Raw genomic sequence first — 25,718 nt, forward strand, 5'->3', positions numbered from 1 at the left:
GTTTGCTCATAATTTCTCTCCTTGAGTCAAAGCATTAGCTACCAAACACTCTTGGCTTCTGAACTGTAACCAGCAGCCCCCGCCCACCCCATCTCAAGTCATGTGAAAAGAACACTTGATCTGGAAGGTTCTATCAAGTTCTGTGCAGAACTGAAAACACCGGCGTTGTCAAGTACAGCCGTGGGACGGGCACGTGGTGCTGCGGGGCCGGAGGGCGCAGCGTCCCCAGCCCCTGCACCCCCGCGGTGCCGCTGGAGTCCTGGCTCTGGAAGGGGGCGCCCGGTGGAACCGAGCTCAGGCCGCCTCCCGTTTGCTCTCCGCGCAGGAGCGCTGGGAAGGAGGCAACCGAGCTGCAGCAATTTGGTCGACAAGCCGTCAACTCGGATGCTTGCCGCCTGGTGCCTCAGCACCCTGCCAGGATGGCGGGAATGGGTGGGGATGGGTGGGAACCCGCCCCCAGGGGCTCCGGACGGCCGCCCCGCTGGCCGGGGTGGAAGTGATAGGCAGGTGCGCGGCCGCGGAGGGAGGCTTGGAATAGAGGGGCAAGGGCGCTGGAGAGGCTCCCAGGGCCCAGGAACAACGGCCCGGGAAGGCCCGCGGGGCCCTCCGCGCCCTCTGAGCCGGTGAGCGGCGCCCCGTCACCCCAACCGCGCCGGCTTTCGGGGGAGTCGTGCCAGTTTCTCTAATGAGGCAGAACATTGACATTTGGATTGCACGTCTGCGGAGTAATCCTTTCATTTCCTTATCTGGGATGAACAGAGCAAAAAGGAAGTGAGAAATTGGTTCATGCTTAACCCTAGATTTGCAGTTGCAGATCATTAAATTGAAAACTGAATACACTATCCATCAGCGGTTAATAATGTTCCATTTCCTCTCTCTCTCATCGTTACGGCCGCCGCTATGGGTGTCATTATCATCTGCCCGGCACAAAGTGCTCCGAGGCAGGGCTGGAGGGCCGGGCTCACGGCAGAGGCTCGTGTCCTCGTGTCCTCTGGGCCCCTCCAGCCCGCTCGGCCTCGGGGACACACGCTGTGGCCTCTGGCCCCAAAGCCGGACCCCACCGTGAGCTGCACTTTCCACGGGCAGCCATGGGTTCCCCGTGACCTTGGCTGTGTCCTCCCAGCTTGCCGGTCTCCGCTTCCTCATCTGTTGAATGGGACCGTGAACAAGCTGCGGATGGCTGCTGTGAAGGCCACAGATGGATGCACTCAGGGCACGGGTTGGCTGAAGGCGACAACGGGAGAATCCGGCAAAGAAGGTGAGGGGCGGTGGGGGGGCCGTGTCGTGGCAAATCTGGCCCGTGGCCTGGGGTGGTGGATAAAGTCCTGCCGGCACAGAGCCACCCCTTCCTTAGCAACCGTCCACGGCCACTCTTCTGCTATGAGGGCAGTCGAGTAGGTCCCGCCAACATCTGGCCTGCAGAGCCTGAAATAATGATGACCAGGCCCTCTAGCGAACACACGGGCTGCCCGGGTCCTGGCGGCTGTTTAAACCCCCCGCTGCAGGCCTCGGAAATCACAGACCTTCTTGGAAGGCTTCTGCTTACTTATCAACACAAACAAATGGTCCCTGGAGAAAACAGATCCCATCAACCACACATCTCAGCACCTCCGTGCTGAGTACACGCTCTGCACACGTCAGCACATGGTAAGTACTGAGAATGCACAAAACTACCTGAAAGACAATCACAAAACTTCCCTGAGGGATTTCAACAGCAACCGGGCACAGACGCGCGAGCGTGTTTGTCAGCTAAGGACAGATGTGAGATTTCCCCAAATGCACCTCTACATGTGTGTCGGCCGCGCCCATCACCCCGAGGAGACACGCGAGCACACTCGAACATGCAATTTTGCAAAAGAAAAACGAAGAGGGAAAAATAGATTTTTTTTTTAGATGCCCAGCCTCTCCACCGACTGAATAAACGCAGGTCAGATGACGCCACCTTCCCCGTCCTGGCCTCGTTAGTGCCTCCGGGCCGTGAGGCATGGGGACATGCGCATCCCCAATGTCCTCACCGGGAACATCAATCAGCACCACCCTCTGAAACATCCTTTGGACAAGTGGATCCGGGACTGCGTAACAAACACAACCTCTGAACCAGAAATTCTGAATTCTGCTCCTAATGATTTATCATGAAGAAATAATGAGATGTACCAAAAGCCGGGTTTACAAGGATCTTCATCACGCCGTCACTGCCAGTCGCCAAGCCCTGGAAATATCCTGTCCCAGCACACGCATGACATGTGTCCATGGAGCACATCCACGTGTGTGCACACACTCAACCACACCACAGGTACACATGCTTGTGTGAACTACACACAGCACCCACATCCTTGCACATACACTAACATTCAAACCCACGTACCCACACGTGCACAGCCATGCATGAAGCACATACGTGTGGGTATGAACACGTCCGCATTAGACTGTACATACGTTCGTGCACAGGCTACATGTGGAAACGAGCACATCAGAGTCACGTGCACGCTTGCACACACAGCACGCACGTGCACCTACATTATAACACAGCCAACCTATGCCAAGTTTGTGTACACACTACATACATGCACACGCACACACACACACAGACACAAATAACACGACAAATGATTAACAGTGGTTTCTTCAGGGGAGGTAGATAAAATCCTACTCAAATTTTTTTTTTTTGTATTTTTCTAATTTCAAATCTTCAAACAATTTTTTTGGCATCTTAAAAATACAAAATGTTATATTAATACAAAAGGGACAGATGAATGATATGTTTTGAAAACAAACTACCTTACGTAATGTGTGTTCCCAAAGGTTAATTCTTGCTTTGTTTCCTCGTTAATTATGCTCCTGATTAGCGTCTACACCAACTGCCTCTTCTGCTCCACTGCCTCTCTCCCGAGCAGCTGGGGTTTTCAAAGACACACTCAGATACATGGGAGGTGTGGACAGAGCCTACTCAATCTGCAGGTGCAGGGTGTCCTCCCATGTTTACCATGCTGGCGGTCAGGGCAGCGGAGTTGCCTGGGGCCCTCAAGAACAATGCACAGGCCTGGGGTCGGTCCCCTGGCGCGGGTTACAAGCATGTGGCCCCCTTGGTGTTGGCTGCATGGACACGCCACCGTGGTTTACGGTGCCATCCTGGAGGGGGTGACGGGCACACACAGGCCTGCCTGCCGCTGCTGCCTGGAAGTAGGGGTGCGAGGGAGAGCCCCACTCACCATAAACCAGGTCAGAACACATGGACGGCTCCAAGCCACGTGTCTGAGATGAGAGGACAGCGTGCGCCCTGGATCCCAGCTGAGGCCCCGCCCCACCTGCAGACCCTCAGTACCATCGTCCCTCCAATTCTCTATGACACTCGGGACTTGCAGGGGAAGTGGTTCACCACCGGGGAGAAGACAGCCAGGGATACTGACCCTCGCGAGCGATGGAGACAGGACAGCACCACGAGCCTGTCTGGATGCTGCTGCCCGCCCAGCCCTCGCTTCGGGGAACAGCGAGATGAAGCAAGGTGGGCTCCTGTGAAGGTCACCAGGCCTTCGCCCACGGCCGCCAAGCGCTGAGGTCTCTCCACGTCCCCCTCCCAGGTCAGACCTCTGCTCTGTCTTAACGGACGCCATCAACTTATGGGAGTACATGTACTTAACAGGGGATTTTATATCAATGCCTAAACCTCTGCTTATAAATAAGCACAGGAAAAGCAAAATAATGCGATTAAATCTTTGCCTCACACCTGGTGCTTGCTTTCTCTGAAAAATCCAGATTTGTAAGAAGCAAGACATCGGCCCATCCTGAGGCCCTGATGCTGGGAAGAAAGACAGGGTGTCTCTGTCCCTGGAGGACCCCATCCCTAGCGCCATGTGTGCCATGGGAACCCCGACCATCCTCCACATGCACTGCAGGCCTCACTGCAGGAAGCAACGCAGGGCCTGATGCTCTGGGGGTCTTCAGGCGCTGACAGCCTGTGTTTGAACAAAGTGCAGTTAAAAGCCACTCCCACCTTCGTGGGGTGAGGCTCCATCTCATACTGGTCACCTGCACCACAGCCCCTGCCCCTTCCTGCGCTTAGCATCTTGCACTCACCCCCTTCTCATACTCAGCCCCCGGAACAGCCCCCCCACCCCACCCAGCCCCAGCGGTCAAGGTCAAGGCTCATGGATAGTGGAGGGCAGGGACATCCCCAGACCTGCCTCCTAGGCCCAGGGCCCTGCTGGGGCTACCGACCGGCATGGAGAACTATTCTACAACCCCAGGCCTGGCCTTTACCTCCTGGAGGGGGGTTTCTTCCTTGCAACCATGGGCCCTGCCTAAGATGTCCCCTTCCTTCCAATTACCTGTCTTCAAGAAGAGCGTCAGAGCCTCCCATTAGTGCTGGCCTCCGCACGGCCGCCTTGCTACTTGAAACAGAGCCAAACCCACAATCATGCATGGAGGCCTGGAAATCAGCCCAGTGACCTGCTGTGTGCTTGACTCAGAACTCCACAAAACTAGAGGTTTTCACATCAGGGTTCTGACTGCCCACGTTTCTCGGGCACTGGGAGTGCAGGCCAAGTCTGTGTTCCCACGGGGCTTAGGCAAGGGTGCCAGCCTCAGAGAAGGGGAGGCTCCCCGGTTCTCAGACCCTCCCACTGTCTCCCTCCACCCTCGGGTGGCCGGCCCCTGCAGGCACTCAATGGGGAGAAAGAGGAGCCAGCTGCTGACCTCCCCATGCTGAGCCCCACGGCAACCCCACGACAGCAGGAGCACCCTCTCCAAGGGAGCCTGGAAGGGATCCTGCCCGTTAGTGGGGGGAGGGGCTCTGGAGGAGACTTGCCCCCAAGATGAGGAGGAAACAAGAGGTGGGAACTAGCCAAGAAAGAGCAGAGACATGGGATGAAGGCCCAAGCAATTCCAGCCTAGCAGGCCAGAAGGAGTCAGGGAAGCTGTGACAGTCACACAGACCCCCTGGGGAGGACATGCCCCATCACCTGCTCAGCGGTTGGCTCTGACTGGCCCTCCCTGGAGGCCTGGACTGCTCCAGGCCAGGGGGCAATGCAGGAAGCAGTCTGTGCACTCTGGGAGCCACGTCGCAGTGGAGGAAGGGTAATGGGCAAGGGGACGTGGCTGGCGGCTCTGGACAGCGGCCCCCCAGCACAAGCAGGGGACATGCAGGGAGCACAGCTCTGAGCAGAAGCAGAGGGTGCACAGCTGAGGAAGCAGCCCCAGCAGAGGCCCCAGCACAATATGAAGCAATAAACGGGAAAGCACCGGGCACTCGGTTTTGCAGTCTGGCAGAGCAGGGTGAGGAGTGTGCAAGGCCCTGTGGTGGCCTCAATGTGCTGAGACCCACACCAGTCTGCCTCTGAAACTCGATCTGGTGTCTCAGCAAAGGATGCATTTGAGAGTGAGAGCCGGCAAGCAGCAAGATGCTGTGAGGACCACACCATCCGCTGGGAGGATATGTTCACCTGTGCCAGCCCTTGCCCACCTCCTAGAATGTTCCTGAATGTGCCTCTGGCTGCAGTCTCTATGTTAGAGGGACAGCTCTTGGGAACGGCAGTCACAGCCACGTGGCTTCTCACCCTAGGAGTAAAGGAATACAGGTGCCCTGGGAGGGAGGCAGGGAGATCCCCGTCCTGGCCTCAGGCCCTCGGCTCTCGCAGGTCACAGTGTTTCTGCTGCTCACAGGAAAGCTGCAGAGGCTCTACCAGCGATATCCAACCTCTGCCAGTAAGGACGCATCCCTGCCTCTGGGATCTGACACCATTCGCCACTTGGGAAGTGAAGTTCATCAACTCAGCGTTGATCACTGACCGTGAGAGCCCAGGCGCTGCCGTCCTCGGAGGCCTCTGGCACCCCACAGGCCCATCGTCAGACACCCAGTAAAGCCTCAATTCCGTGCTTCCAAAGGAGACAACATACTTCATGGCACCCCTGCTCCCCTCCAAATTGCCTGGCTCTTGCACATTCTGAACTCATCCTCTGGGAACAAGGAGTAAGCACCGGGCGTCTCCCTGAGGGCTGAGCACCAGGATAGGCGCTGCCCCGCTGACCCGGCGGTAACTGCAGGCAGTGACCACACGCACATCCTTGGTGTACGAGGAACACATTTCAGTATCTAGCGTGAGCATGTCCACAGCACCTAAACGTCCCTAACTCATCCAGGGAGGCCCCCGACTTGGCAAGGCCAGGAGAGGAGAGGATAATCAATAAACGCATCAGCCAACCAGCTTGACTTGTGCACATTCAGGCACATGGGCGTCTCCAGGCCTCCATTCCCTGAGAGCAACAGGATGCTGTAGAGCTAACGATCTGCAGCAGGGAAGTGACACCGGCAGACGGTGCTATGTGGTGAAGGGCGGTGGTGGCAGGGACAGAGAAAAAGTCACAGTTAAATAAATAAATCAGAAATTAACAGGTAGGCCTCCTCGGCTCCCTGACACCCGATAAGGAACTGCCCGCTTGCCGATGCCTGGGCCGGCCAAATACCCCAGGAGGGAAAGTTTACCAAAGGGCAGCCCATGTGCTTTTCAGCTGGGTTGTAACACAGGCCCCGAGGTGCAGAATGGCGCTGGGGGCTGAAATGTGAAGACTCTATCAGGCTTGGCTGGCACCCACCCTGCAGGTCCTGGTCGGAACCCGGAGCATCAGCCCCGCCCCTCCTCCCCCAGGACAGCCGTGAGCTGTGCGGTGTGGACAGCGCACAAACGGAGGGGTTGCCGGCCCTAAGGCTCATGCAATAATCACCAATGTCATCCAATTACGCTCTGGACACCTGAAGCCAGCACAGCCCACGGAGAGACAATTTCATTACAGTAAGACCCACTTGTCTTCCTTTGCTTTGATAATAGCTTAATAAATAAGCTGAGTAAGCCCTAATGCAGAGGTGCAAAATGAAAACTACTGTGACTTTTCCACTTTGTGCCCATCCTTCCCTAATTATCACACTTTCATGTCTCCCTGCTTGTCAGTTCCAGCCTCTGCCCCTCCAAGAGCGGGGAGCGAGCTCATCTCCTTTTCCTGCAAAGATGCCTTCCTGGGACGGAGGCTGCGCGGGTGACCCTGGGCATCGGCCTCACCCTCCGGCTCCCTCGCACACATCCTCCTGCAGCACTCAAGCTGTAACACCACACACACTCACAGTCGCACACTCACACATACACTCAGTTACACACATACACACAGTCAGACACCCTCACAGTCACACACACACAAAGACATAGTCACACAGCCATGCAGTCACACACACACTCACACAACTCACACATACTCACAAGTGACACACACACACCTACAGTCTCACACACACATACACAATCATAGAGACACACACAGTCACACATACACACACCCACAGTCATACACACACACACACACAGAGACACACACACTCACACGGTATGACCACAATTTGGGCAGACAGGAGGAACAACATAATAAACACCCACATCATCACATACTTTAATAAAGCTGAGACAATGGAGGTGGAAGTAATTAATCTCACTTAATGCAGGCAGGACGATGGGAGAAGGCGGCAGAAGGAGCTCCACAGAGAAATGGGATTTGAGGCAGGAGGCCCTAGAAGATTCCTATGGATCAAAGGGCAGCTGGGGGGTGTGGCAGGTGCAGCCAAAACAAAGGAGCAGAGCGGGAAGGAAGGGCTGGCCCCTGGAAGGAGTGGGCGTGGCGTGGGGAAAAAGGGAATGGAGCCCGGGGACGTGGCCTGGAGGGCCTGACCCTCTAGGACCAGTGGCTCATGGGCCAAAGAGCAGTGCAGCTGCTCTGGTATCTGGGGAGCCAAAGATTCACACGTTTCTGAAGCAAGACATCACCACTGACGGCAAAATGAACAATTTGATGTATCAATGATGTGCGGCGTCTTGGGGCCCCCATGCCTTTCTCTGTCCAGCAGCCTCTGACCCTGTGGCCTTCTCAGAGCCACCGTAACAGAACAACAGGCCCTGTCTCCATCACCCAGCATCCCTGAACCACCATCGGGGCCTCCACAAACGTCCATCCCACAGAAACATCAAACGCGGCCACGTGGGAAACAGCACTGTGAGTGAGCGGGTGTGAACACCAGCCCTGTCATCATCCTCTGGGGAGAGGGGGATGGCAGGAATATGGGATCACACTGACCCAATGTACAAGTGCAGCCACTTAGCCCTCTCTCCCCCAATTCCCACGTGCAACATCAAGATGAGCACCTGGGTCAGGAGCATCCCCCACAGATCAAGCTACTTAATGTCGAGTGTAACCAAGTACATCTCACCTCGACAGTGGAGATCATTTAAAAGCAAAGGCATATGCTCGTCATTGGTGTAGAGTCCTGGAAATATGTTCAGTTCAACACTGCAGACATGCACCTCTGGCCCCACATTCTAGCTTCAAAGTTCAAGTAAAAAATGAGGCTTTAATTTATGCTCAGGAAAATAAAAATAGATTAATAGGATCCAAGTCAAGCTGCTAGAAGAGGTTTTCCTGTGCCAAAAGACAGGCACTGTGAGTTCCCCTAAACGGGTTATCATTTTAACATTGTAAAGCACTAGACTTATTTTTTCTTAAATAGCAAAACTACAATTATCTCTGCACGCCCTGTATCGCCGCTCTGCAGTGCTCCCGCGTAACGAACCAACTGTCAGTGATACGCGCAGGCCGAGCGTGTCTGTGCCACACTAGACGGCCAGCCTTATCAAAATCCAACTGCATTAATCCTTTCCTTACATCAAAAATCAAATAACTTTCTGGAGAGAGGCTACAGTCTCATGAAGAGCAGTTCCACTGGGAGACGGTGAGTGGAGATTAACGGCACAATATGTTCGGAAATAAATAGATAAGCGTTTGCCTCCACAGCTACTGCTTGACACTCAGAACTCGGGACTCTTGCGGGAAGACACAGACGAGCGTCCGGAGCCGCATGCGGCCTCCCCGTCACAGCCGCCCTCCTCCAGAGTGACCGGGAACTCTGGCAATAAACAAGGCCATCAGCCGAGGTGCCATTTCCAACAACGAAAGCTTGAACCCCCGTGGCATTTAAACAAGAAGGAAATAATATTATTTCGAAAGTGATAAGGGAGAAATGCAATAAGACAATTCCTAGATAACTGCAGGGAGAGGATGGCTGCTGATGAAATAACCACCTTTCAAAGTGAGGAAACAATGTGATTTTTCTGCCCGCACCGAGAAACAGAGCACACACGGCAGCCGCCTGGTCTCGGGAGCAGCCCCTGCCCCACTGCGGTTGCAGGAAGTGATTAATTAGTGCCTTCTTGCGGCGGCGACCTTAGGAAGCCACTGGGGGAGTTTTATGTGCACGTCACAGAACTGTATCCTTCCAGAATCCTCCTTTTAGAGCCCAACAATGGGGCACGTCTCCAGCAGTCCCCAGCACCCGCGCCAGGGCTCCCGGAGGACGGAGGTCTGGCTTAGAAAGAACTGTCTTCTCCGCGCCCCCTCTGTAAAGGGAGGAAACACCACTCACGACAGAATTCCAAGGGAAGGGAGGCAAGCGAGTAGGAGCCTGGCGTCCTGCTCCCGCGTCCCCGCGCTCTCGCTCTCCCTCTGCCCGCACCCAGTCAGCCCCGGCCAACCCATCGGGCCGGTCCCAGAGACCCAGCCTGTCCTCACTCAAACTGTGGCACGTTGCTGTGAGACCCCAGCAGCCCCCTATTTTAATGTTTCGACTGGGAAATGGCAAAAGTAAGATTCTCTTATGTCGTGACAGACCCGTCCCATCAGTGGCACCTTCTCTCACATCCCTGGTGGGAGGCGTGACCTCTGGGCTCATCCTGCTGGGAAGTCAGATCCCTATTTTAGGTTCACACAGCCTCACGTACCGTACCGTGTGAGGAGAACAGCGGGGAAGCACCGGTGCAGCATCAGGTGAGCACAGGAGAGTTTTCAGAATCTAAACGCAGACACGTGAGCCTTTTGTGCTGCAGCCTCATGAGATGCTGGAGCCAAGTCCACGGCCCCGCGCCAGCCCGAAGGGAATGTAATCCCGCTCACAAAGAAGTCAGGAAGGGATCCCGCTGGCCCCTCCGTCATGCTGACTCATCCAGGCTGGACGTGAGGGCTGTCTTCCATCACTTCATTAGAAGGGGCACCCTGGTCCAGGGGCTCGATTTAATACAGCAGAAGACGTGGATCCTAAGGGCACCGGGACAGTAACCCGCCACGAGGCCCTTAGGGTTTTCGCTAGGTTCTCCCACATCTGCCCTGCACACTCAAGACAGGGAAGGTGGAGAGGTTATTCCCCAGCACCCCCCCCACCAAGTTATCTCTGTGAGACTCTAGAAAGTTCCAGAATCTCTGTGCCCTGGAATTCCTACCCACAGAGTGCAGACAAGCCCATTCTAATTTTAGGGGCTGCCACAAAAGGCTGTCGCTGTCATCATGTTTAAGAAACCAGAGACTTTCAGGGAATATCACGCTTACAGTGTTTCAAATGCAAATCCCCAGAGCAGGGCCCTCTCAAAGACCCACAAATGCAGGGCAGGTTTATCGAGGTGGACAGGACTAAGGAAAGAGCCGCCTGCGGTTTCTAGGACTAGGAATCCAGAGCACTTGTTCAGTGTTTCCACCAAAAATATCCGAGAAAAAGACTCCACCTCTTTGGAGATGCTTATACCTCCCTGCAAAGGTACCATCACTCAACCATGAAGGAAAATACTTGAAGCTCACACTCCACACCCCCCCCTTACCCCTAATCATTTTGAAAGGATCCGAGACTTCAAATGGATTTCAAAGGCCCCTGTAATTTTGGCAGCATGACATTTTATGTCTTATAAGGTATTTTTATTAGCCAGGATTGTAGAAAATTGACGTTTACCAGCCATTAACCTTTCAAGCATGTAAGTATTTTTTTTTCCCACATGGAAGTATATCTTACACTTCTCTGCAGATCAATCCTGAAGCTGTCCAGCTCCTTTAAGGGGGGAAAAAAAAAAGTCATCGCGAAGCCTCCCTGTTCTCAGGAATACATAGGTTCTATAATTTTACAGACTTTTCATCACAATTTTATCACCTTCAAACCCTTCCTGTTTTTATTATAAAGTATTAAGGACTAGGTAAGACGAGTGGTGGAATTTCTTCTTCATATTGAGGGAAGGTGGGAAAGAGAGTCGTTTAGGAAACAAACGTCCCGTTTTACCCAGGGGAGAGCACGCAGCCCGGCCACCTCGCTCGGCCAGCTTCCGACCTCACTGAAGCTTCCCTCCCCGGCGTTAAATACGCGGCGACATAATCCAACCACACCAGAGCCCTGTTCATAAATAACCATAGTGAATAACTTACATCCGTGTGTGCCTCTCCATGAGCCTACAGAGCTTTAAAGAAGCCATTCCATAATTTATTTGCTCAATTTTAAAAACGCTCCTTTTGCTAAAAGGTCTCTGGCCACACATAAGAATGGAAAAGCCAAGAAGGGAAAAGTTCCCAAACAAAACCATAAAAACCTATTAAATTGAGCTGCCGTCTAACAGAAAATTGACTACCTCAAAGGCCTGCTCCCCGCGCCCCAGGGCCAGACTCTCAAGAGGACTGTCTGAGGTCATCCACCGACAACCAGGGCTGCGGAAAGAGAGGTGCCCATGGCCATGGGTGTCCCGGTCATGCATCAGGAATGCAGCGTGGGCTTCACTTCCCCAAAGCCTCCAGAAAAGAGATGCTGCAGGCCCGGGCTCCACTTGGCTGAGTGGGGCCTGCTGCATTCACGAGCGGCAGCATCAACGGTGACCCAGGGCGAGCGAGCAGCGGCCACACCTTCAACAGGCCAGGTACTGCTTCACGTGCATCATCCTGCCAGGTCTCCAGGCCCACCCCTGCAATCGGAATGCTCATCACCTCCTATGGAGGGTGCTAGAGAAGGTCATGCAGGTCACGACATGCACCTGCTATCACACAGCAGATGACAGGGCATTGGGTCTGGACCCCTGGAAGCTGATTGGACCTGGCCCTCAGGGTGCCCAGCGTCTATCAGGAAAATCCGAGGCTTTGGTGGACAGGGCAAGGGGGATGGCCTCAGATGACAGGCTACCCCTTACCCCCAGGCTCTACCAGCACTGGCGCAGGAGCATGAACAAGGGGCCCCAGAGCATTGCACATCAGCACCCCCTGCTTGATAAGGGGGATTAATGATACACCTACCTCACAGGGTGCTTGTGCAGAGGAGTCCAGTTGGCACCAGTGAGGCACCCAGCACAGTGCCCAGCACAGAAGAATCTCAATCAACAGACTAGTATGACTGTCCTACCAGCTTCTGGATTAGGGCCGGGCGCCAGGACCGGCACGGGGCTTCCTGTGGGGTTCTGGTGCTCACCAAAGGTGGCTGCACGTGCAGCTCGTCCTCCCCACGGCGCTCATTAATCAAACGCCCAGAGGTGCCCCTCTGACGAGCCTGCCAAGGCCCTTTGTCACTGTATCATCGAAGAAAAAAAAGAAAGGAAGGAAAGAGGGGTGTCTTTCTCCTTGAAATCCCCACGGAGTGCAAACCAGCCTGAGCATCGAGACGAAGCAAGGGAGAGCTCACCTGGCAGCGCCCGTGAGGGGGCCCTCCCCACCCGGCCCAGCTGTCACAGGCACTCGTGGGGAGTGGGCAGGCGGCCCAGCTGGACCGGTGCCTGGGGACCGGGGCATCCTGAGTCCAGCGCCAACAGGCCTCTGGCAGGGACAGGAATTCCCACCCCAGCGCCGGCCCAGGGCTGCCCATCCTACCCAGGAAGTCAGGATGGCCGGGCTGCGGGACCTGGGGCAGCAGATTCCCACGGGGTGCCCAGGGCTCCCCGGCAACTGCGCACCCACGGACAGGGCCGTGGCTGTCCCCAGGGATACGTGAGGCCGCCCCCAACGGTCAAGAAGTGGCAGCGATAGGGACGGGTCCCTGGAAACAGCTGAGCAGCTGCTCCCCGCAGCAAGCACGCTAACCTCTGCTTTCGGAGGAGCTGAGCAGCCAGGCAGCAAAAACGCGGCTGCTCAAAACACAAGAAACTTGACACTTGGAGCCAGAAATAATGCCTTTTTTGCATTTGCACGGCAAAGCAGTTTTGGGGAGAGAAGAGGCACGTTCTATAAATGCCTCCCTGCCTGCGCGCCCCGCGCCTTCCCGCGTGCCTCCACATCTGGGCAGCAGGGGGAGCGAGCCTCTCCTCCTCTGGAGGCAGCAGTTCCACGAGCCAGGCCCAAATGCAGACCTCCGGATTAACACAATATTTACAATGTGTCTACGCGGTATCATCTGAGCTATAATCCTTGTTAAGATGGCATTTGACGAGGGAAGATAATGGGAGGAGAGCAAACGCTCCACGCACGTTTTAGTTCCGATGACATTGTTCCATGTCACGCTTTACACATCAGAACACCGTGTTTCTGCAGCAAAGGGCCTGGCCCGCCGTTCCGGGGAGGTGGACGCTCACAGCAACCTCCCCAACCCGTCCCCCTCTCCCCCCGAGTCGCACTTTCCACCGTCAGCTACCGCCCGGCAGATGCCGTCACCATCAGGAATAACACGGTTCCTCAGGACGGATGCTGACCCCAGGACTCTGAAGCTAAAAGTCCTCCAGACCCAGGGTCCTCAGCTTTACGAGCACCAGCCTCCCGGGGACGCGGGTCCATCAGGCAGCGTCCCCGGCCACAGCCCCAGGATACCTGATGCACTGGGTCTGGGTGTCCCGGGGCACCTGTAACAGACGACTGCGAACTTGGTGGCTTAAAATGACAAGAATGTATTCTCTTGAGGTTCTAGGAGGCAGAGTCTGAAGTCGAGGTGTGGGAAGGGCTGTGCGGCCCCCGGGGGGCTCCAGGGCTGGGCCTTCCCGCCTGTTTGGTTCCACCCTGGCCTCATGGCTCCATCTCTCCCTCTGTCCCCCTTCCCATGGCTTCTCCCCTGCGTCTGTCTCTGCTCTTCTGTTTCTTTTAAGGACACCTGTCACTAGACTCAGAGCCCGCCTGGATAATCCAGGATCATCTCACCTCCATGTCTTCACTGAATTATGCCTGCAAGACCCCTTTTCCACACCACGTCACAGTCACAGGGTCCAGGTAGATGTAACTTTTGGGGCTCACCATTTGACCCAGGACAGTAGGTCTGGGAGGGGACCGGGGGCCTGCCGGGGTTCCCAAGTGTCCCCCAGGCCGGCAGTCCCTCCACCCCCCTTGGATGTGCTATGCCTCTGCTCTTCAGATAAGGAATCGGAGGCCCGCAGGAAGGAGGGCAGGCCAGTCGGCCCCCCAGCCCCCGAATCCCCTGGCTCTGAGCCTGCACTTCTCCCTCAGCCCTGCTGGAAGCGGAAGCTGGGGGACCGCGTGCTTAGCAAACACGTACACCGAGGCCTCACTCCCCCGCAGCTTTCCAGGCAGATCAACGTCAACAATGTTCAAACTTCCATTCGGGCAGCAAAACCCAATGCAAGACAATAATCCAACAGTTTTCCAAGTCGCGTGGACAAGCAGAGGTGCACAGTCCTGAGGGAGGACCCAGGAGGTGAGCCGCCCTCCTCCGTCCTGTTCAAAGAGAGAGAGGAGAGAGAGAGAGAGAGAGAGAGAGACAGAGAGAGCTCCTTCCAGGACAGACATGGGTCTGTGGCCCCCACCCTGGGGCTGGAACTTTACTCAACTGTATTCCAGATGGAAGATGCACCCGGGCCAAGGACGCCTCCCTCCCCCCGCAGGGTGGCTTCTCCGGGGGCCTCTCGCCGGGCAGGGAAGCGCCCGTCCTTCCACGAGGACCATCCTCCGGCAGACGAGGCAGGGGTGGCACTCTCGTGCCTGTGGATATTTATCTGTCGCTGAGGCTTACCTTAATCCCTCCTAAATCCCCACACACTGTCAGCAGGAAAACAGTGAAGCCAAACAAGGCTACGTTCGAAGCAGCCGGATCGGAAGCTGCCGTGGGCTTTACGGCCTCCGTCCAGCCTCAGACTCTCAAGCGGCAAATCGCATCTCAGGACCCACGAAGGAGCTGCAGGCCAGAGTACCCCCCCCCCCACTACTACAGACACAGGCCACAGCGGGCGGGGGCTCCGGGAACGAGGCGGGGCCTGGACGAGCTGCTCGGTGCCTGAGTGCTGGCGCTTCCAGACCCTGACTCCACGGAGTTCTCAGTGGCTCCGGGCCCCTGTTCCTCTGACAGGGAAGGGGCATGTCTGTGTGACCTGCTGAGGACCCCTAGGAACTGAAACTGAATGAAGAACACGGCGAGGGGCCCAAGACGCCGCCCGTCCTCAGCACGTGGGGGCCGACAGCACAGGCTTGAGGGAGCCCCTACCCCACACCCCAGGGATGCCTGTGAGCATCACCTGGTGGGCACAGAGGCCTCTGCAGAAGTGACCAAGGCAAGGAGCCCAAGGTTACAGCTGGCCGGATTAGCCAGGTGGGCCCAGTGCCATCTCAGGGGTCCTCGTAACTGGAAAGGGGAGGTGGCCAGTTGGCGGTGGCCGTGTGAGCACCGGGGAGGCGTGGGCAGGAGCACTGGAGTGGCAATGAGGACAAGCCTGGGGCTGCAAGCCAGGGGAAACAGGGTACCGCGTGATGCTGAGCCAGCAAGGACGTGGACTCTGCCCTGGGGCCTCCAGGACGACTCAGCCTGCAGGGCCGGCCCACACTGGATGTTGGTGTGCAGAGCAGTGAGGAGGAGATGAATTTGGGTCTTCTAAGCCCCTAACCATGCAGGCCACTGGACAACAGGGAGACACTAACCCGGTCCATGGTCCAAGCGAGCTCCTCCCTGCAGAAGGCTTGCAGGCCATGGAAAGTCAGAGAGCTCTGTGCAGAGCCAGCGAGGCTGCAGCGCCACCCACAAGCGCCCTGAGCCCACAGGTGCCTGGGAGGCCTGGAGGGAGCAGCCGTACGAGCACCCGGAAGGTCCCAAAACATAGTATGTGCCCCGGTGGAGGCTGGAAGGGGGGCAGGCTTTGGAAGAAAGGACACACTGGTCACAGATAATTAAGTAGATTTGCTTTGTTTTGTTCTTTTGCTTCCACGTAGGAGTCAGGGAGCCAGCATGAAACAGCAGGAGACGGCAGCCGAGAGCCACCCAAATTCTGAGCCTTCTGACAAAAGCGAACGATTGACCGGACCAGCTTACAACACGCCTCAATCCCTCCCCAGGACGAAAAGCAAGGAGCAGCGTGCCACGAGGTTCTGCAAGAACACACGGGAGAGAACTCCACCCCCCTCGATGCGCAGGAACGCAGCACATTATGGTATTTTTTTCACGGTGGGATTCAGGATAATCAGTCCATTCTTGGGAAAGAGGAACGCTCGCACGTTTACTTGTTCTCAGTTGGTGATTAGTTCTGGCATCGACTTACGTGTGCTTCAAAGATGCAGAGAGAGGGAGGGAGCGAGGGAGCGAGGGAGCGAGGGAGCAGGCCTACAAACCTATCAGGGGCTCCTGGAGACACCCAGGCCCCCAGACCCGGGGCAGACGGGGGACACGCACACGGCGCCGCGAGAGGGTGCCAGGAGCCTCCCTCAGGCAGAGTCGCCAGCTCCCCTTGGGGCCCCCGATCCCAGGCCTTATCACGGCCCCATGTGTTTGCATCACAGGCGTGTCGGGTCCCGGAGCACAGGCCTCCCCCGCGCTGGTGGAGCCTGGGAGCCAGGAACGCACTCTGGACCGTCCGCTTCTATGCCCAGAATTGCAAAGTTCTGTTGGCATCACAGAACACTCGCTCTTGTGATCCCAGGGCCGGTTTTGCAAATCCAAGGTGTCCACAGGGTTTGGACCCACTTCAGATGAGCCCCCACGCATCACTGACGGCCATCAGGCGCCTCTTGACACGCCGGGCCTCTGCTGGTTGCAAACGTCCAAGACTAGAGACAATTAGCACGTCCAAATGCTTGATAATTGCTAATCTTATGACGGTGCCCTGAGCATCTGGGGTATCCTGTGTGCACGTGATCTCGGTGCTCGGAAACCATCTTCGCTCGCAGCACGTGGGAGACGTAAATGAGCTACAAGTGCGAGTCTGGACGAACAGGGAAGGTAGAGCGAGTCGACGCTTTCCTGCCAATCGCTCCACTTCCCCGTCCGACATCAGCCTCTGAGCCGTGAATCCGGACCGGTCCTACCTCGCCGGCGAAGCCTCGTGAGACCACACAGGTGGTGTCCGCAGAGGGCGGCCAGGCAGCGCGGCCACGACAATCACACGAGGCCTCGCGTTTCTGCATCCTGAGGCGCCGTGGAAAGGCGCGGCTCTGAAATGCAAAAATCTTCATCTTTAAGCCAGGGCACCGTCTGTCATGCTCCTGTCTGACTGGCGTGGGAGCTCTCTGCAGCGAGGATTTTGGGGTGGTGACAGCTGACACGGGAAAGAAGCGGGAAGATGCAGGGGGTGGGGCCTGACACACCTCGGGCCATGTGGGCCGCAGGGCTATAGCTGTCTGCCTCCTTCTGGCCACTGGGACCCTGTCTCTGCCTGAGCTGGGGCTCTGGGGACAACATGGGCAGCGGCACCTTCCCAGGCGGACCCTGCTTCTGCCCGACGCCGCCATCCCTGGCTAGAAACCTCCCACCTCAGCCACCAGGCAAAATGAGCGTGGGGCAAGGCTGAAAAGTCAAGGGTGGCCCCAAAGACAGCCAGAGGGGCATACGGCCTGCAGCGAGGCCTGCATGGCGGGCTCTGGGTGCTCCTCCTGGGGGACCCCAGAGGCGGCTGCCGGGAGAGGCCGTGGAGGTGGTGGCGCCCCAAGGGGAGCCTTCCCCCAGCTTCCAGAGCAGGGAACGCGCCGTCCTGCACGGCTGCCCCTCCCTCCACCTCTTGCGCAGACAGACCACGGCTTCCCAGGCCAGTCAGTCCTGCGGACAAAGTCCCAACCAGGCCTGCTCTCCTGGCTTCCTGGAGGAGGACGGCTGAGGGAGCCAGCAGACCCTGCACGCACCCTCCACGATGGGTGGGTGGACATGCAGCCCGGCTTCATACAGTTAATGATTCATCCACACTCTGGCCTGGACTCGGATGCGGTGACTGTTTATCTCCTCCGCTCGGCAAACACGAGTGTCCACAGTGCGCACTTTGCCATCCCGGACGTGGACTCTAGTCCATGAGGAGCAGAGGACTAAAGCAAGAGAAAGGCCAAGGCCCACGGAACAAAGGATGGGGAGAAAACCCGGGCTCCCGTGAGAGGATGGAATGTGCTCCGAGCTTCCAGAGGGAAGGACAGGCACATCTTGCTGACGTGCACAGAGCTTGCTTCCCAAGTCAGGGGTCACGATGGCCTGCAGACAAGAAACTCAACTGTGGCATTTTAGCTTTGTTTTTCTTATCGCTTAGGGGGACAAGGAGCCCAGAGGTTATCTGGATGTCGTTCAAGCAGGATCCAGTTCCTGCTGCACCATTCTCATCGTCACAAGACGGCTGCTCTGCCTCAGACATCACGTCTGTCTTCCAGGCGGGAGGAAGCGGTAAGGGGAAAGGGCACAAGGCATGACCAGCAGAAGAGATTCCTCTCTACCAGGAAGAAAGAAAAAAAACCATCTTTCCCAGGAGCCTCATCTAACAAAATAACCTGATTAGATCCCACTAACCACAACGGGGCCATGTTGCCCCAGACATGATGTGTGAGCGTCTGAAACGGGACTCAGCCTATGCCAGATGGGCCAGCCCAGAAGACGTGACGGCGAGGAAGAGGGGGAGGACGGAGGATGACCTGGGAGGGGCCGCCGACTGCGCCTGCCTCGTCCACACTGATCATCAGCGTGTTACCTACCCGAGCATTCCCAGCAGCTCCTGCAGCCCGTGCAGCGCTGTCCGGCACACTCGGGGCTTCACGTGGGATTGTCACTGTGCAGTGACCACACCGCGAGTTAACGAGTTAGACACAGTGATGGGCGCCGGGTGGGTGGTGGGCCTGGTTTAGCCCCGTGCCCCGTGGCCAGGGGATGCGCCTTCGGCCCCGGCAACAGTGACCCGTCCATGCAGCGCAGGGTCAGGCCACACTGCGAGCGCAGAGGGCTGCGTCCACCATACCACGGGCCATTCTTACCCCACTGGCACCTGCCTCCCCAGGGGGCGGAGTCTTGTATGCAAATGAGGCACTCATGCCCCCGTGCATTCCAGGAGGGAGCTGGGAGCAGCAGCCTGAGGGGCCAGATGCCCGGCGGATCCCCTCTGCACCCATGCCTCCCTCCTTCCTCCCCAGACCGGAATCCTACTGGCTCCCCGGAGATGCATCGACCAGGTGGCGGATCATAATAGCTCTAACCCAAATACGACAACGCAGCTCCCGCCTCTCAGCCTCCCCGTCCCTCTCGGAGGCAGGGAGCGCCTGTGACCTAGTTCTAGCCCAGGAGAACTGCCAGCATCCTGAGGAAGTGCTGGCTTTCCCCATACAGGGAAGGGCTGCAGACGGCGCTTCCTTTATGCTGCTCCAAACTCAAATGCAAGGGCGGGAGCCGTGGCAGCCAGTTTACAACGATGAGGCAATTCACAGGGCTGACCAGTTAGAGACGGAGGATAGAATAAAGACCAGGCAAGTGATGCTGGCGCTCAGGAGCGGTCTCAGCCACGCCCCCGCCACCATCTCGTGCTTCACTGTCAGGTGAGAAAAACTGACCCCCTTTCATTAAGATCCTGGTGATCGGGTTTTATCCTGTCAGCTGAGCGCATCCTGAAATGATCTAAAATAGTAGAGCAGCGTGCGGGAGCTGCTGCCCTCATGAGCCTTAGGGTTTAAGGTAAGAGGGATGATCGCCCAGAGAACAAAAGTTCCCCGAGGAGGGAGCAGCGTGGCTGGGGGTGCACCCGAGGGCCCGCAGCGAACGCAGCATGGGGGCTCTTCTGAAGCCGTCATCATCAGAGACAATGCTCCTCTCTTATCAGTCGAGGTCACCTCCCTCAGGTGACGCCCAGACCCCACTCTGTCCTGCCCCCAGCAGACATTTCTACTCACACGCCACCTCCTCTCCGGGCCCCCGGGGGGAGCTGGGACCCACGCGGCCTGGGCACCCACTGCACAGCCTACCGCTCTCCCATCCTTGGCAGGGGGAGGGTTTGCAGCGAAGCTGGTCTGGGTTTTCCAGAACTCTGCCCGCCACAAGAGAGCAATGCAGGTCACTGCATCAGCTGCCGGGCTGACCGTTAATTATTAACAAAGCTGAGAAAAAGACACCAGCTCAGCAACTGCCCCACGCTAAACTATGGCTCACAGAACGTTCCATCTTGGCCTAAGGAAAACGGCTTAGCCATCCTCCTTTGGATATTACCACGCACCAGAGATCATGGCCGTAAGCGAATTACCCTGAAAACAAGACGAAGAGGACGTGAGCACATTCACCTGCCGGCCAGGAAGAGCACACACGGGAGGCACAGCGTGGAGGGGATCTGGGAACGCTACGGCTCGCCAGCGGGCGGCCCGCGTCACTGCGCGGAAGGTTCGCATGTGCCACCCTGTTGGGGAGAACTATTTTAAGCCTAATTAGCATGAAATTTTTTAGAATGCAAATGCTTTTCATTTAGACATAAAACAAAATGCCACGACATTTCTTCCATCCATTTATCATAAATAAGTTAATTACTGGGTAACAAATCACTCCTTCTGGAATCTGGATGTTTGGGGCGGCTGGTAAGCGGACTCGGGCGAAGGAGCCACCAAGCAGTCGTTAATGGCTTTTGGGGTACTTATAATAAAACGGTGACTCTGTGGAGCCGCACTTGTCAAATTAAGGTTAAGCTCTCTCTGTGGGAAAAAAGTCAATTATAAATAGTCATTATCTATTTAAGTTGATTCCTACCAGAATAACAGAAATGTCGCGGCTTTTGTTGTGGACGTGCACATCTTCACCGTGGTCTTGTGGTTCGCAGAGTTTGTACACAAGAAGGGGGATTTTTTTTTTACCTGCTCTGGTTTCAGCGTGTGTCAGCGTTGGCTTTTGTTTTCACATGTGTAAAATTACGTCTAAGATGTAAAACATCTTTGTCTCCAAAAGCTGTGTGTGTGCGGGGAGGTGGGTGGGCCCGCAGGTGCAGGAGAAGCAATGCGGCTCTAGCCCACCCCAGAGGAGGGGACGAGCAGGGTCCCAATGCTTGGGAGACTCCTGCGATGCTCCCCTCAACCTGGGCTGGGCATCATCTCAGGTATAAGTGCCCAGAAAATGGGTCATGCAACCCCAAGTCTGAGTTCACCCTTTTCACCCCACACTGGGTCAATGCCGTCTGGGCTCATGGGGCAGGCCAACGTTCAGCCAGCGATCGAGACCTCCCCACAACCCTGGCCAAGAGCAGAGCGGCCAGTGCCACCTGGACCCACACCCCCGCCAGGTGGGAGACCAGACGTCCGTTAGAAATCCCACATCTCATCATAAAAGGTACGAGAACCTGCTATTCTCTTCCACAGTCGGTAGCACTTGTCATTCCTGGAATAGAGACACTTTTTCTTACATTTCTGAGTAAAATTGATAATCCAAGGTCTTCACAAGTGTAGCTCGTACCCAGAGAGGCGCAGGATGCCAGCTTCCAGACAAGCAAGCAAGGGTGCCGCACTGCGTCCCCTGCTCTGTGCAACAGTACAACACACTGAGTATAGAAGAATCTTCTAGGCCTTCCCTGAGCACACAGGTATGCCAGGCAGGCTAACACATCCTGAGAGATCCTCTAAAATGACATGCACGGTGCAATTCACCGAGCATCTCCTGAAAACTCTCGCCATATATGACGACTCATGCAACACACCCCTCCTGCTTCTGGTCAACTGCTGTTTTTTTTTTTTTTTTTTTTTTTTTTAACTTTTTTGGTAATCAATGAAAGATTCACTAGTGTCATACCCTTAAGCAGTCAATGCAGAAAACAAATAAGAAAAGCTGCACTAAATACCAAGTCAAAATCCTGATTTATAGAACCAAGAACAAACAAGAGAAGTCAACAAGCTCCATCCCCAAGGAAGAGGATCTGGAAATCACATCATGATGTGTGTGTGTGTGTGTTACACACACACACACACACACACACATACCGCCAAAGAAGCTGCTGTCAGCTCTTGGGGGAAAATCCTAGATTCCCTAAAACACAAAACTGGGGAGAAAGTCAGCGGTACGAGGACTATTTAGTCGCAAGTGCTGAAATTTAGCTCCGAAGCTTTATCCAAACTTTGTTCCCTCCATCACTCGGAAATCAGCTAAAAGCTGCTACTTCTGGGAAGGCGCACAGCCACCGTGCTCGTGGTAGGATTTGGAATCCTCAGAAGGAAGAGCTGATTTATTTCCCCTCCCAAGCAAATGGAAAGTTTAATTAGTTTGTCTCGGAAGGGAAACAGATCAACATGCAGAATGATCTACTGTCACTTGACTTTTGAGGCTGCCTCTGACGTTCCCATCACAAACGTGGATATAATCCTACAATTACGATAAAGCTAATTGGTAGTTCCCTCCTGCATGTGTGTTTTCGTGTTGTCAGTGGGGCAGTAATGAAAATGAATGCCACATTTGTGAACAGAACGTCTGTGGGCTTATTTACCGCATTTCCAACAACATCGTCTGCTTTATCATGCATTTCAAAGCAGGGATAATTTAAGAATCCAGAATTTCATACATAAAAATACTTAGCAAGAAAGTCTCTCCCTGCACATTATTTGGGTGACGTTACATCCGAATTCCAATTTGTTGCCCAGGAAATGATTCACCTCACTCAAAAATGACAGCCCCTCTGAATCATTCACCTGTGATGCAAACATGCCTTCGAGGTCCACAGATCCGCATCTCATTGACCTCACGGCCATCATTTTGCAAAGAGCCCCGCCTCGCCTGTTCCTGGAAACGTCTCCCCTGTCCAGAGTACCGTGTGCCATTTCTCCCCGCCCGCCGCGGCCCCCTACCTTTGAGTAGCCTCTCTCCTTCCAGAATATTCTCCGAGATTAATGCCGTGTAGTCTTCTTCGGAGAATCCGGCCTTGCAGGTCTCTCTGGCTGTAAGATCCCCATTATGGGCCTGAGAACAGAAAGAAAAGAGGTTGGAACAAATGTGAAGTTGACACAATTTAATCCAAAAACCCATGTTTACTAGGGGCTGCTGCAGGCCGGGTCTTGCCTCTGGCTGTGACACAAACACCGGAGCCACAGCCGCCACCCAACCAGCTGCTCTGCTGCTCCTGAGCTCTCATGGCCTCACCTGGTTCAGCAGTGCCCCAGGCCCCGTGAATGCCCGAAGCCGGGGGCAGTGCCACACCCTGCACGCCCCGGGTGCTCTCCCTCACACACACACACACACACACGCACACACACCCGCAGTCAAGTGTAACCAATGGACCGGGCACAGCCAGGGAGCGTCGGGAACTCCCGGTGACCCAGGACAGCTGTCACAACGCGCAGCCGTACAACTTGTGTGAACGTGGCCTCTCGCTCTGCAAACACCTCCTGTCCTACACTCACCCTCCTGTGACAAGGGGATGTGAGGAGATGCCCGGGTGATGGGATGAGGTGACAGGAGCGACAAGGGCAGGTGACACAGCACCAGGGCGCACTTGACCTTCTGACCCAGCCTCGCTGGAGGCTCTGGGGAGATGGAAGCCCCGGGGGGATAAGAGGGCACCGCTGCACTGGCCCTGGGTCCTGGCTGCGGGTGGGGATGGCCTCTCTGGTGGGGCCACACCTGAGGAGCGAGGAGCACCGCCAGGCCGCCAGGGAAGCCACAGACAGGAGGGAGGTGCTGCCAGGGCACCCTGGGGGCTCCGAGCTGGGCTCTGGGTGCACAGGGTGCACAGGGCGGGCGGGCTTCCGTCCTCTCTGTGGGTCCCCAGGGAGGGAGGAGGGGCCAGGGCAAGAAGGGAGGTGCTCCAGGGGCGGCAGCGGCTCAGCGCCTGGCAAGGACACGGGTTTCCTGAAGATGGGGCTCCAGCCTCCGTCCTCCCACCGCCGCCGGGCTGAGCTGGTCCGCCCTCGGAGCCGGAGCCGGCCTGCAGCCCCGCGGGCAACCCAGGGGGGGGGTGGGTGTGCGCCTGTCCTGGGGAGCCCTGGGGTGCCGCCCGGCGCAAGGGGCCGCCCCGGCTCGGCCTCGGGGTGGGCAACCGTCCAGGGGACCGCCCGCCGCAGGCCCGCGGGGAGAGACGCCGAGCCAGGCGGCCGCGCATCCCGGGAGGGCTCCCCGGCGGCGCGCGCGGGGCGGGGACGCAGCCCGGACTCCGCTCTCCGAGGCCGGGGGTCCCGGGGGGTGGGGGGTCCCGGGGGGGCACGGGGAGGGGGATTCCCTGGAAGGTCCGGGGGGGCTCTGGGCAGGGCGCGGGGAGGGGGGTCCCTGGGAAGGTCCGGGGGAGCGCGGGGAGGGGGGTCCCTGGAAGGTCCGGGGGGGCGCGGGGCAGGGCGCAGGGCAGGGCGCGGGGAGGGGGGTCCCTGGAAGGTCCGGGGGGGCGCGGGGCAGGGCTCGGGGAGGGGGGTCCCTGGGAAGGTCCGGGGGAGCGCGGGGAGGGGGGTCCCTGGAGGGTCCGGGGGGGCTGGGGCAGGGCGCGGGGAGGGGGGGCCGGGGCAGGGCGCGGGGCAGGGCCCGGGGCAGGGCGCGCTCCGGGACGGTCCCCCCGCGGCGCCGCTGCTCGGGATCCGGGCAGGACGCGCGCCCGCGGCCCCGCAGCCGGACTCGCCCCGCAAAGTTTCGGCCCCGGGGGAGCGGCCAGCGCCGCCGGAGCGCCCCGCAGCCTGCAGCCGGCCCGGGGCGCCGCGCTCGGTTCCCTCCGCGGTTCCAGCGGCGCTGCCCGGAGGAGCAGCGAGGCCGAGCGGCCACGAGAGGGGGTTCCCGCAAGTCCCGGCGCCCCCGCCCGCCCCCGCCCGCCCCCGCCCGGGCCCGGCTCCCCGCCGGGGGGTCGCCCCTCGCCGCGGTCCAGCCAGCTCGGGCCGCGCAGGGGCTCGGCGGCCTCCCCGGGGCACCCAGGCCGGCCCCCGCCCGCAGCCCCCGCCCGCAGCCCCGCAGCCCGGCCCGCGCTGGGCTCGCCAAGTCCGAAGCTCGCGGCTCCCGGCGGCGGAGGGCGCAGCGGCTCCAGCAGCGGGCAGCCGGGCGGCGCGGGGGGGGGGGGGGGCGGGCTGCGGGCGGGGGCTGCGAGCCGGCCCGGGGATGCTCGGCGGTCCCGGCCCGCGCCCCGCCCCGCCCCGCCCCGCCCCCGCCGGCGGCCCCGGTCCCTCCGGAGGCGGCGGCGCCCGCGGCGGGGGCGGCCGGGGAGCCCCTGGGAGAGCGCGCCCCGCCGGCCCCGGGCTTCCGAGCGGCCGGGACGCGGGGCGGCAACTTACCCGGAGCGCGCCGGAGAGCGAGAGCGAGAGCAGCAGGAGGAGCGCGCCGGGGCCCGCCGTCATCTTCCCGCCGCGCCCGCCCGGAGCCCGCAGCCCGCAGCCCGCAGCCCGCAGCCCGCAGCCCGCAGCCGGGATCCCGCTCCCGCTCCCGCGCCCGCAGCCGCCGCCGCCGCCGATCGCGCCGCCCCGAGGCCGCCGCCGCCCGCCGGGCCCCGCGCCTGCAGCCCCGCGCCCCGAGGTCGCCGCCCGGCTCCGGGAGCCAGGCCAAGGGGCCGGCGGCGCGCTCCTCGGGCCGGTGCGTCCGCGGGCCTCGCCGCCGCCCGCGCTGTCTCCGCGCGCTCCGAGCTGCAGGTGAAGCCGCGCGGCCGCCCCGCCGAGGCCCCGCCCCGAGCCCGGCCCCTGCGCTCGCTCGGCCTGACGCGGGCTTAAAGGCGCCGCGCAGCCCCCGCGCCCCGCGCCCCGCGCCCCGCGCCCCGCGCCCCCACCCGGGCGGGACGCGCGCGAGGAGGGAGGCCCCGCCCCGCGCCCCGTGCGCCCCCTCTGGATGG

The 25,718-nt window shown here is 58.2% G+C and overlaps 1 protein-coding gene across 2 annotated transcripts in view; it reads right to left on the minus strand.

Moving 5' to 3' along the window:
* CDH4 (cadherin 4) overlaps positions 1 to 25,483 on the minus strand; it is a 507,046-nt gene extending 481,563 nt beyond the window's left edge. Inside the window, exons 1-2 of one of the 2 annotated variants that reach the window (XM_072735456.1) lie at positions 25,171 to 25,483; positions 22,777 to 22,888 (exon numbers count right to left, since the gene is read on the minus strand). In XM_072735456.1, coding sequence (XP_072591557.1) covers positions 22,777 to 22,888; positions 25,171 to 25,233 — 175 coding nt within the window. In that variant the 5' untranslated portion in view covers positions 25,234 to 25,483. Of the gene's footprint in view, positions 1 to 22,776; positions 22,889 to 23,548; positions 23,662 to 25,170 lie in introns of those variants that run through there. The other variant, XM_072735457.1, reaches the window with a different exon arrangement.
* Between the last annotated feature and the right edge of the window lie 235 nt (positions 25,484 to 25,718).

The sequence above is a fragment of the Vulpes vulpes genome, chromosome 14 (genome assembly GCF_048418805.1).
Source record: "Vulpes vulpes isolate BD-2025 chromosome 14, VulVul3, whole genome shotgun sequence".
Classification (NCBI taxonomy): domain Eukaryota; kingdom Metazoa; phylum Chordata; class Mammalia; order Carnivora; family Canidae; genus Vulpes; species Vulpes vulpes.